The sequence below is a fragment of the Nicotiana attenuata genome, unplaced genomic scaffold (assembly GCF_001879085.1).
Source record: "Nicotiana attenuata strain UT unplaced genomic scaffold, NIATTr2, whole genome shotgun sequence".
In the NCBI taxonomy this organism is placed as follows: Eukaryota; Viridiplantae; Streptophyta; class Magnoliopsida; order Solanales; family Solanaceae; genus Nicotiana; species Nicotiana attenuata.
Genome location: NW_017670926.1, coordinates 197,682 through 209,838, shown reverse-complemented (window position 1 = coordinate 209,838; position 12,157 = coordinate 197,682). Strand labels below are relative to the sequence as shown.

Here is a 12,157-nt window from a genome sequence, read left to right as displayed (position 1 = left end):
TAGGGAGCTCAGTTGTTCTAATGTAAAATTTTCTCTAAACACTGAATATCATAAAATATTAAAATTTAAAAAATTAAATCAAATACCATAACGAATACCTACTTAAATATATGCACGTGCTGTCACTGTGAATTTTAAAGTGTTAATTCAACCTAAATGTGTTATACTACGTAACCAGTGGACTAGTAAACACCTACTCTATGTGTATATCACTATGAACTTAGATATTGGCTCGCTTGTCTGTTATGAAGAGGGTACTAATTAGATACTCCCTTAATATGTTTAAATCTTTTCGGAGTACGAGGGTCAAATTGACTAATTTTCAATGCGAATCTGTATATAGATTCTTTTAAGTTTTTTTTTAAAATAAAATTTATATGCTTAAAAGCTATATCAAAATACTATAAGTCACAATATTTAATAATTTAAAATATTTAAAAATTATTTACAAAGAACATGATCAAAGAAAATCTAATTTATTTTGGCAAAATACCTTAAACCACCCCTAAACTCGGTTCAGGTTATTAGTATCACCCCCGAACTATGCCCGGTCTTAATTACCCCCCTCAACTTGGCCTTTTAAGGGCCATTACCACCCTAAACGCTGATGGGGAAAAAAGTGTGGGTGAACTCGCCTGCCACGTAGATTTTTCCTGTCTATGTGGCATTTTTTTGAAAAATAAAATATTTTTTTTACCTTTTTAAGAATATTACTTTTTTAGATAATTTTTTTTGAATAAAATTTATAATAAAACTTGGGTATAACTACATTATTTAGGCTAAATATTATTTGGCCAAAAAAATAAAGTTTTAGTTAATGGTTTTTTGAATTTGACCTGAAAATAAAGATTTATACAATTGAAATAAATAGTCAAGGCATCTAAAAAGTTATAAAAAATACATAATTTGAAATTAATAGTCAAGCCATTTATTTTCTCAAATAATAATAGATTTCTTCTTTTTTAAACAGGAAGTATATGACTACTGTTGTATCCTTTTGGTTTCTTGGCAAAGCACTAGTTAGATGTATTTATTTTCTTTCATTATAATGTCCTCTTTGCTGTGGTCAATTGCCATAACTTTTCCCGAAAATATCTCTATCTTGCTAACGTGAACAATCTCGTTTTCTTAGTGATTGAGAGAATAATGTATGCCAAAAGAAGTCTTTGGCATTTAGTTTTTGCAATATTTTAGAACAGCAAGATCGAGAGAGACAAAGAAATTATTTGTTTTTAGTGCTTACCGTGATATAACAGTCGATTTCCTTGAAGAATTCAATGATCAGACATATAAAACCACAATAATGATACCCCATACATGTGTTTATATCATGAAATGATTAAGAAAGATGCCTATAAAGAAAGGGAAGGTAATTAGAAGGGAGCAGGATTGATCCACCATTTAAACTTGTTGGATTCAGCATCATTTACCTAAACTTTAATAGTTTTTTTTTTAAAGATAATAAGTTCAAAATTTAATAGTTTATCCTTCAAAAGTGCATTTCATGTCGAATAAGATTGTATTAGAAATTTTATTATTTGTTTGGCCTTCTTAGTTAATTAATTTCGTTTTTTTTCATTGTATAGTGATATTAGGAATGCAATAAATATTTTATTATTTCATATAATGAAAGCAATAAATCGATTTTCAACATACATATTTAGTTTATTTTATGGATCTTTATTTATTAATTATCGTAGTATATACGCGACGTTCCATATGCATAAGACATGTTTTTGTGTCGAAAATATTAGAAGCTAAGTTTAGTGGAGTAGCATAATTGAATCTCTTTTGTGGGAAAAATATATTGCATTAATAGAATAAAAATAATTTTTTTGTAAATATAAACTTTTGAATCCTCTTGACATACTAATAAAAGTTTTAAAATATAGGACTCAAAATTAGCTTGAGGACATAAATTTGAATCTTAGTGTGTCATTCTTACATTTTTGTGGAATCCCTTGAAATTCCAGTGGCCCTACAAATATATAATTAGAACCTAGTACATTTATTTGCATGTATGATGTATGTACATACATAGTAATGATCGAAGAAGTCTTTACAAAACCACCAAAGGACGTGGTACAGTGAATAGGGCTGCTCCTCCCTTAACTAGAGGTCTCGAGTTCGAGCCCTGGGTATGGAAAAATCCTTGGTAGGGAGCGGTACCCCTCGAATGGGGCCTTACCCGGCGCGAATCCGGATATAGTCGGGCTCCAATACGGGTACCGAACACCGGGTGGGAAACAAAAAAAAGAAGAAGAAGTCTTTACAAATACATGGGACGGGGACACAAAACCTATATTTACTCAAAGCGAGCTATATAAACAAATTATGAACCGTATTATAATTGATGCAAGTAGAATTAAAATATTAAAGACGATGGGAATCGGGCTAATATTCAATGTATTGAGGGACTATAAAGATCTAGGGTAGGTACTGGTAAAGGAAAGAGAAGACTGAAGTGAAAGCCCGTGTGAATCTAAATGACAAGCTCAGATAGAGAAGAGGCTGCAGAAAACGGTCAGCTCAAGGATCGGAAAGTCTCATGGGCGAAGTTACACCGTGTAGACTCCCTCAACTTAGAAGCTGGAAAAGTTTCAACTTCTCCGGCAAGACACGCCTCTAAGGTATATACTTCATACTATTTAATTATACAGTTTAGGTTATATATATTTTCAGTATAGTAAATATATGAATTATAGAGTTCAAGTTATATACATAACTAGTGTAAGAAATTTATATACTCGCGGTGTAAAAAAAAAAAAAAAGATTTAACTGATATACACAGTGGTAAATACATGTGAGAGGCATGGGTTCACGTACACTTATGCTTTCCTCCCTAAATTATATATAGCGATGTTATATTTCTTCAAACGTACTTACCTCCCTAAATCATATATAGCAATGTTATATTTCTCAAAAAATACTTAAATATGTATGTGTGAACCCAAATTATATGATGGTATAATCACTAAGAGTACGTCTATAAGCAAGGCCGGAGGTTCAAATCTCACGTTTGATTAGTTATTTCTTACTCTCTCTTTTTTCTAGAATTAGGCCCACCTAAATGTGCATATCTAGTGTACCTTAGTTGCGTTTCAAGTAATTTTTTTCTTTCTTTATCTGGTTTATTTTTTTTAAAATTTAACCCTTCAAATTTAGTAGTAATTAAGAACCTAAAGATTGAACCCCTCAAATTTAAATATTAGATCTAACGTTTTGTAATAGTGCATACATCTTCTCGAAATCTTGGATTCGCTATATGATATACATCAATAGTGTATAGAATATTTGTACTATAATTTAACATGTTATAGTTGGTTACCTTATTATTTTTCAAGTTCCTAACTCTACTTATTTAGGTGATTTAATGGTATAAAAAGTTATTTAAGTTAAAGAAATAAAAAGAATAATATAAATATGTAACTAAATAAGTAATTACAAGTAACAGTTTACATTGAACGTGGATAAGTAACCTGAAAAATATTGTACAAGATTTGGATAAAGGAGTTGTTACAAAGTATAATATCTAAGTTGTAGAATTGTGTGATCATCTTATCTAAAAGTTTAAATTATTAGAGAGGAAATAATTTTATTTATTTATATATATTTTTAACACACCCCCTCTGTTCGGACCTGATTTTCTTTTTGTGGGTCAAACTCGTGAAAATTCTTTTTGATAATGAGTGACGGTAAGACTCGAATCCAGGACTTATGCCTGCTCATCTAAAAAGTTAAGCTGTTAAAGGGAAACCTTTTATTTTATTTAATTGTATCTTCAACATAAGCTATTCTAGTTTGTCCATAACTCTATTCAAGTTAGAATTTTGTTTTCCAATAGAAAGTAACCTTGTAAATGACATTAATGGACGTGTCAATTTTTTTCTTGTCTTAATATAAAGTTAATTTCTGTCCAGAGAGATTATATTACAACTTGGTTATCGTCGTGGATGATTATGCATGCATGTGCGATACTGTGACATGACTATAATTCATATTTGCAGGCTGATTGGAAGACAATATTGAGTTTAGCATTTCAGTCGGTAGGAGTTATCTACGGAGATATAGGGACTTCCCCTCTTTACGTTTATGCAAGTACTTTCCCTGATAATATTGGACACAAGGATGACATTCTTGGGGTGTTGTCCCTCGTCATTTATACCATTATCCTCGTACCTATGACTAAGTATGTTTTCATTGTCTTGTGGGCCAATGACAATGGCGATGGTAAGTTCTAAGATATCCCTCACTGTTATCTATTACTCCTTTCGTTTCAAATTAGATGAACTATTTGTTTTTTAGTATGTTCCAAAATAAATGACACATTTCTAAATTTAAAAATAATTAACTTTAAAATCTTCATTTTACCCTTAATGAGAAGCTTTTATAACCATAAAAATATCATGGCCTCACAAACCTTTTACCTTTTAAGCATTTAAGACCATAAGTTTTAAAAGTCTTTTTTTTTTCATATACTCTGTGCAGAGTCAAACTACCTCATCTAAATTGAAACAAAGGGAGTACTTCATCTAGAGATGTTCACGGGAAACCAAAAAGTCGATCCAAATAAAAAACTGAATCAATAAAAAAAATTGGTTTGATTTGGTTTTATTGTAAATTTTAAAAAGCAAATAATATTTTGTTATAGTTTTTGATTTTAAGTAAAAAATAATCAAAAAAATCAAACCAAACTAATTATATAAATACCTGGTTAAGAACTCTTCAAATCCTATTCAGTCTGATTAGATATGTCACTGAAACAAAGTGATTCCGTTCTGTCTCTGTTTTCTTTTCGGATTCCGAGGATGAGCCGGTCGATCCTAACATCATTTATGAGGAGCCGGACGATGAAGCCTCCTCCTCAGATAAAGATGTCTCCGACGCTACTCTCCCGGCAAGAACAACTTTTTCTATTGTGATTTTTTTGGCGAGTTCGGTCAGGAGGGACAAAAGAGAGATGCTTTCTATCAGTCAAAAGTAGATATCGCCCCCCATGCTCCCACGGTCCGCTTACCGAGGAATAGAAAGGAAGGACTCGGGGCCAGAGCAAGTTGGGTTGGGGTATAGAGCCGTAAGCGCGGTGGGGGGTAACAGAGGACGTGCTCGTACGGTTCATAGAAGGAATATATATATATATATATATATATCACATTAGAAACCTTTGACAACTGAAGCCCATCTCCCCCTTTTATTGAAAGTCCCATTGTAGAATCCCCACCTGCATTCTTTAGCTAATCCCCAAATTCTTTATATAGTCAGTACTAAATATTCTTTATTCCTCAGATATGTTGTTAATTTCCTTAGGGTTTCTATTTTAAGTACCTCTGTTCCTTCCTATTTTCATCTCACATTATTTTAGTCCATAACTTGTTGATTATAGTCTATTTTATTCTTAAAATTATATCAACAGAGCAGGGGCGAAGCTACAGTGTAGCAAGGTCAACTGACCACCCTTCGTCGAAAAATTATACTGTATATACAGGTAAAGAATTTGAATTTACACATATGTAATACATATTGAACACCCTTGTAACAAAGAAAAGGCGTAGCCCAGTGGCAAAGGGTGGTCAAGAAAGCCTCACGATCGCAGGTTCGATCTCACCCAACACAATTTGTGTTGCGTTTTAATTTTTTTTTAAGACTAAACGACGCCACTGAAGTTTGGGGTTTGGAACTTTGAAGTTCTGGTTGCTCTCTCTCTCTCTCGGCGCTATTCAGTATTCACAACAGCTCCATTACTCTATTTTTGTGGTTAGAACTTAGAAACTCTTGTCTAATTGTCTTTTCTTTTCTGTTTTTGTTTCAAAGTTTTAATTTTGCTTCAAAGTTTTAGTTTTCAGTATTCACAACAGTTTTAGTTTTTCTCTTTCTGATTTTGGTTTGGTACTGTGGTTAAAAAGCGTTTACTCAAGAGATTTGAGCCTAAATAGAAACTAATGGATATAGAATATTCATGTAGCGCCCGGCTAGTTTAGGTGTACTTGATTGATACATAGATTGAAATCTCTTTTTTGTTTGGTATAGGGGTGGGGGCACTTTCTGTCCACGGGATTGTTGTGCAACAGTTTTAGAATACTATGCTAATCCTATCATCTGGAAAAATAAATTAGTAAATTTGTTGAATCCAAGTTTAACACGGGTTCGAAGTTGTTTTAAGCAGCTTCCATTTAGTATAAGTGCATGAACTGGTTCATTGAGAAAAGACTTGTTTGTTCATGTAGATATAAGTGTGAGACTTCAGAGAATTCTAATTTGCCATAAAAAGCAAAAAATTTAGTATTGGAATGAGATGAGCCTAATTTTAAATAGAGTTTAATGGCTGCAAAATATTCATATAGATGCACTGCTAGAATGGAATTGAGGTGTATTTGATTGGTACTTTATACATTGGAATTGAAGTTGCAATGAACTTGTTGAAATTTTACAACAAAGTACCAAAAATAACTTTGGCTTCTCAAAATCAATCTACCAAAATAAGTAGAGTCTCTTTTCGACGCTTCTTTATATTAGTTTGCATTTATCCAATTGTTTGTATTATTACCTGTATTTTTATAATTTAGCTCGATATCACGTTATTTGATTTAAATTTTTCGGTGCACCTACTTGTTGAGAATTTTTTTCCTTGTTCAAATTTGAACACCCTTGAAAAATTTTCTAGATTCGCCACTGCAACAGAGTATCTATTTAATAAATTGTTTCTTCTAATCTTGGCGACCATCTTGTCTAAGTCAAGAAGCTCCTAATATGTTGGGAACGTCTTGACCTCTTAAGCAAACTCTTCCCAAAAGGCTGCACCATTATTCAACAAATCAATCAATCTTACTAAAAATTTTACAAAAACCGAAAAAACCAAAAAAAAAAAAAAAAGAAGTCGAAAAAAATGAATTAATGAAAAAACGATTTAGTTGGTTTAATTTGGTTCTTCTATATTAAAAATTGACATCGTTGGTTCGGTTTTTTTTAAGGTAAGAATCGATCCAAGCAGAATCATAAATACCCCTAACTTCACCCGTTTCATTTTGCATGATACATTTATAAAAAATTTAATTTGTCTTTTTTTTTTTAAATTTTACTTTGTTTCGTAAAGAGCGACATTTTTCTTCAATTTTTTTTCTTAACTTTAAAATATTTGTTTACTCTTAATGAAAAGCTCTATAATTATAACAATGTTATGATACGTTTAACCCTACAAATTCTAATGTGTCGATACGCAGGGGGAGCATTTGCGTTGTATTCCTTAATGTGTCGATATGCAAAAGTGAGTCTTATCCCAAACCAGGAGCCAGAGGACAGAGAACTTTCCCATTACAATCTGGACATACCATCCAATCAATTTAGACGGGCTCAGAAGATCAGACATAAGTTGGAGAAGAGTAAATTTGCAAAATTTTTGCTCGTCTTCGCCGCCATCCTCGGCACTTCTATGGTTATTGGAGATGGAGTTCTCACTCCTTGCATCTCAGGTCTCTAAATTTCAAATTTATACTCTCCATTTTACTCCTAGCTAGATTATCATTTCAAACTATTGTATGGGCAGTTTTGTTGAATCAGTTTAAGTTCTGTACACTGACAGTAAATATCTAAAAGAGTTACGTACCTATAAGCAACTGTCTATAATACGCTGAACTAGTCATCTGAAAAATAAGCACTACGATATTTTAAAGTGTTTAACTAAGGGACATTGATAACGCAAAAAACTTTTACACTATCAATCACATATAAAGTGCCTTATTTTCAAGATTTCAAATTTCACTTTTTTATGGAGGTTACTTGTATATGTGATTTGGATGACCATATAGTGTAAGAATTTCTTCACACCGTCTAGGTATATAAGCTAAACTCTATGTTACATACATTGCAAGTATAAAATTTATTTACACTGTCAATTTATATAAGTTCGATTCTTGTCTAATATGGTGGTTTTTTGCATGCAGTTCTCTCAGCCGTAAGTGGAATAAAGCCTTTAGGGGAAGGTGATTATATATAGTCGTACAGAAATTAAAAGGATGCTAATGAATTCATTTTCTCTTAATATATCTTTTTTAATGATATACGTGTAGATGCGGTTGTGGGTATTTCCATTGCAATTCTGGTAGCTCTCTTCTGTGTTCAACGTTTTGGTACAGACAAAGTGGGATATTCATTTGCTCCAGCCATTTGCGTTTGGTTTCTATTCATAAGTGGTATCGGTCTATACAACTTGTTCAAGTATGATGTGAGCGTCTTACGTTCCTTTAATCCCAAATACATTGTTGACTACTTCAAAAGAAATGGTAGAAAAGGATGGATCTCTCTTGGTGGTGTTTTTCTCTGTATTACAGGTTAGAATTCTATTGAGACGCATCTGTTTTCTTGATTGTTAGAGCCCTGTTATCATGGGTGGCTCGACTATAAGGCCAGTAAAGCAAACCCTGTTTTTTCCTTAAATATGTATTGTACATATATTATTAAAAAAATGTGTATACATTTAAATTTAAAAAGAATTTTTGGAGCGAAAGTACAATAACTTTAATATGAGGATCGTTGTAATATGAGAGAATGGAATAATTTTTAATGAATTATTTTCTTCCATGGGTAGAGTAGTTATTTCTTTGACTCATTTATATCCTAACAACTAATACGAGCCCTCATTATTATTTATATACTTACTTTTTTCATTCTCTCTTTTACAATTCTTATTCTCAATATTGAAAAGTCTCTCAATCGGCAACTTACAGCGGCTTACAAGTTGTCTCTTCAAAATATCAAGCATTACAACAAGCAATCATTATATTGAAGCAATGCAATACTTTTCGATATCATTATATCAACTTATCTTGCTCTATAGTTTCTTACCCTTTGATTTCTGTTATTATCTATTGTTTCTTGTACTTCGATTATCTTATTTATCTGTGATAGCCACTGCTCCTTTTTAGACTGTTGTATCATGGCTTATTCGCTTTCGTTACTTTCATTTTCATACTGCATTGAATTGATTGTCCTTAAGTGACCTTTTTTTCCATGCTTTCTCTTGAGCTGAGGGTCTTTCAGAAACAATCTCTCTACCTACCAAGGTAGAGGTAAGGTCTGCGTACACTCTACCTCCCTAGATCCCACTTTGTGGGTTTTCACTCGATATGTTGTTGTATATCAACTTATCAAATTCTTGAGCCGAATTTATTATTCTACCTTTATTTTATACTTTTTCGTTGAAAATTTGTCGTTGATATTCTTACTTACGGTCTCCCTCTGAAATTTGATTTTAGACCCCCAATCTTGTTAAGACGGCCCTGCCTGTTATTTATATTGTAGTCATAAGGAACGTACTAAAGGAAATTTGCCAACCTTAGAAAGGGGATGCACTCAAGCATGCGAAGAAAGCACAAAGAGCTTCTCTTTTATATAATAGAAAGATTTGTAGAGGGATTTTTCACATATCCAATGTTGTAGGAGCTTCAAAGAAAGCTTGTAGTTTTGGGGGTGCGCAACATTGTAACCCTATACAAGGGGCACGAAATACCTAGCTTTACCTATGTCTAGTTCTGAATCTAGTCTCGGCATCAATTTGTGAAATCCCTCAAGCTCAATTCCTTCCTTCTTGCCTTCCCCGCTTTATCAATGTATAGTTTAATTGATTATAGCATGTTACTTATCATACTTTCGTATTACATGTCTACATTTATTATAAACAGAACCCATAGTCACTTTTTTAACAACCTGATTGTGTATATTATTTATTCACTCAGTTCATAAAAGTTAAACTTGATAGATTATCACTCTTTTGTCAGTACTCTCTATCATCTCCTTACTTTCACCACTTCTCATCTGTGTTGTTATGAAAGATTGTTTTATGAAACCATTCAGGATCCGAAGCTATGTTTGCTGATTTGGGTCACTTCAGTGTGCGGTCTGTTCAAGTAAGTCAAGTCTTCATTTTTGTTCCATCTCTTATATTTTTTATGAGCAATCAAAGTGAACTCGCCATGTGCATTATATGTATGGCAGATAAGCTTCAGTTGCCTCGTATTTCCAGCTTTGCTCTCTGCTTATAGTGGACAAGCTGCTTACCTCTCAAAATTCCCTGAAAATGTTGAGAATACTTTTTATGACTCCGTTCCAGGCAAGTTCCCAACATATGTTTTGAAGTAATGGATAATGCCATTGAATATAGTACTGATATAAATCAAACACCATATATAATTGATTTGATGATGCTGCTTCTTACAGATCCACTATACTGGCCAACGTTTGTCGTAGCTGTTGCTGCGGCCATTATTGCAAGTCAAGCAATGATATCTGGAGCCTTTTCTATTGTTGCTCAGGCCCAAAGTCTAGGTTGTTTCCCGAGGGTGAAGGTAATGCACACATCTGCCAAATATGAGGGTCAGGTTTATATCCCTGAACTCAATTACTTCCTCATGGTTGCTTGTGTTCTAGTTACTCTCAGCTTCAAAACCACAGAAAAATTGGGACATGCTTATGGTATAGCTGTGGTTATTGCTGAGATCATAACTACACATATGGTGACATTAATAATGCTTGTCATATGGAAAATCAGCATTTGGTGGATTACACTATTCTACGTGGTGTACCTTTCCATTGAATCTACATACCTATCCGCTCAGCTGACAAAATTCGTGCAAGGTGGTTATCTGCCCTTGGCCTTTTCAGTCGTGCTCGTGCTCATGATGGGAACTTGGCACTATGTTCAAAAACTTCGATACCAATTCGAGCTCAATAACAAGGTGTCCAGCGACTACGTTAGGGACTTGGCCAAGAGTCCAGACATCAAAAGAGTACCTGGGATAGGATTACTCTACTCTGAACTAGTACAGGGGATTCCCCCTATATTTCCTCACTTCGTCTCCAATATTCCTTCCGTCCACTCTATCATAGTTCTGGTGTCAATAAAATCCATCCCTATCAGTAAAGTAGCAGTTCAGGAACGTTTTTTGTTTCGACAAGTTGAGCCTAGAGAATACAAGGTGTTTCGATGTGTTGTTAGGTTAGGGTACAAAGATCAACTTGGGAATACAGAGGACTTTGAAAACCAATTGGTGGAAGAACTGAACAAATTCATCCAACATGAACATTATATTCGTGGAGCGCATGATCATCAAGGTGCAGATAGAGAAGTTGAACCAGTAATATCTGACCAAATACAATCGGAAAACTCATCCAGGATCCACATGGAGGACGATCTGCAGCAACAAGTAGATTCAACTCAAATACAAATGGTGTCCCCGATTTCGGAAGAAGAAGAGATGCAGTTTGTGACAAAAGCTAAGGAGCAAGGGGTGTTCTATCTCTTGGGAGAAGCAGAAGTGGTGGCTAAACAAGATTCGTCATTCGTGAAGAAATTTTTTATCAACAATGCTTATAATTTCTTGCGCAAGAACTTCAGGCAAGGGGAGAAAGTTATGGCAATTCCTCAGAGTAGGCTGCTAAGGGTCGGCATGACTTATGAATTATAATTGTGAATCATAGAGCGAAATTATACTAACATGTGCTCGCGTAACGAACAATAATACTATGATTTCTGCTCTTTGTATATTTCTATTTTTTTATCCTTTAATAATGTATGCAAGCTTTCAGCTTGAGTAATTGTAATTGTACTTTCAGACTTAAAAGATGTTAGATTAGTACGCCAATCAGATACTTTGTGATTCAAGGCAGATACTTTCTATTGAAAATTTCATGCTTCAGATTTTATATGCCTTTGCAATTCAGTCAGTAACGGACATGACATTAACATATGGAAGCTTTTGATTATTTACATGATGTAGTGGTAAAACACGAATCACTAGGATTGTTTAATCTTAAAAACATTCTTAATTACTAAACTCGTGAACCCCTAAATCTTGACAAACATTAATAGTTCTCTTCACAAGTGTATAACATGTTTTTGATTGAGATTACCTAAACAGTTTGAAGCTTTCGATTCTCCACATGATGCACTGCGAACCTTGAGGATTCTTTAGTCCTAAAACCTCCTCAACTTTTGACTCAAGAATACCCTGGATCTTGACAAACATTAACGGTTTTCTTCACAAGTGTAGAACAAATTTTAGAATGAGATTAGATTAATCAGTTTCCATATATCCTTGTGCATAAAATTAAACTCACGCGCATATAACCCATTGCAATGAGTAGTGGTGAAGCCAGGAATTTCTCC

At 33.6% G+C, this 12,157-nt stretch overlaps 1 protein-coding gene across 2 annotated transcripts; it reads left to right on the top strand.

Annotated features, from left to right (window-relative positions):
* The first annotated feature begins 2,390 nt into the window (after nt 1-2,390).
* On the top strand, nt 2,391-11,694 carry LOC109244546 (potassium transporter 5-like). Of its 2 annotated transcripts, XM_019411656.1 has the most exons (8): nt 2,391-2,630; nt 4,008-4,230; nt 7,218-7,466; nt 7,938-7,976; nt 8,064-8,324; nt 9,847-9,899; nt 9,988-10,102; nt 10,210-11,694. In XM_019411656.1, the coding sequence occupies exons 1-8, from the start codon at nt 2,487-2,489 to the stop codon at nt 11,454-11,456; spliced, it is 2,331 nt and encodes a 776-aa protein (XP_019267201.1). In that variant the 5' UTR covers nt 2,391-2,486; the 3' UTR covers nt 11,457-11,694. The 2 variants fall into 2 exon arrangements, with proteins under 2 accessions (XP_019267201.1, XP_019267202.1); XM_019411657.1 differs by lacking the exons at nt 2,391-2,630; nt 4,008-4,230 and adding an exon at nt 4,319-5,754.
* Nucleotides 11,695-12,157: the final 463 nt, after the last annotated feature.

What these genes read in the sequence shown, in the direction of transcription:
- LOC109244546 (XM_019411656.1), top strand. Translation starts at nt 2,487, where the DNA reads ATGACAAGCTCAGATAGAGAAGAGGCTGCAGAAAACGGTCAGCTCAAG. An exon ending in CGGCAAGACACGCCTCTAAG is followed by an intron (nt 2,631 to 4,007) that starts GTATATACTTCA and finishes TCATATTTGCAG; the next exon opens with GCTGATTGGAAGACAATATT. An exon ending in TTTTTATGACTCCGTTCCAG is followed by an intron (nt 10,103 to 10,209) that starts GCAAGTTCCCAA and finishes TGCTTCTTACAG; the next exon opens with ATCCACTATACTGGCCAACG.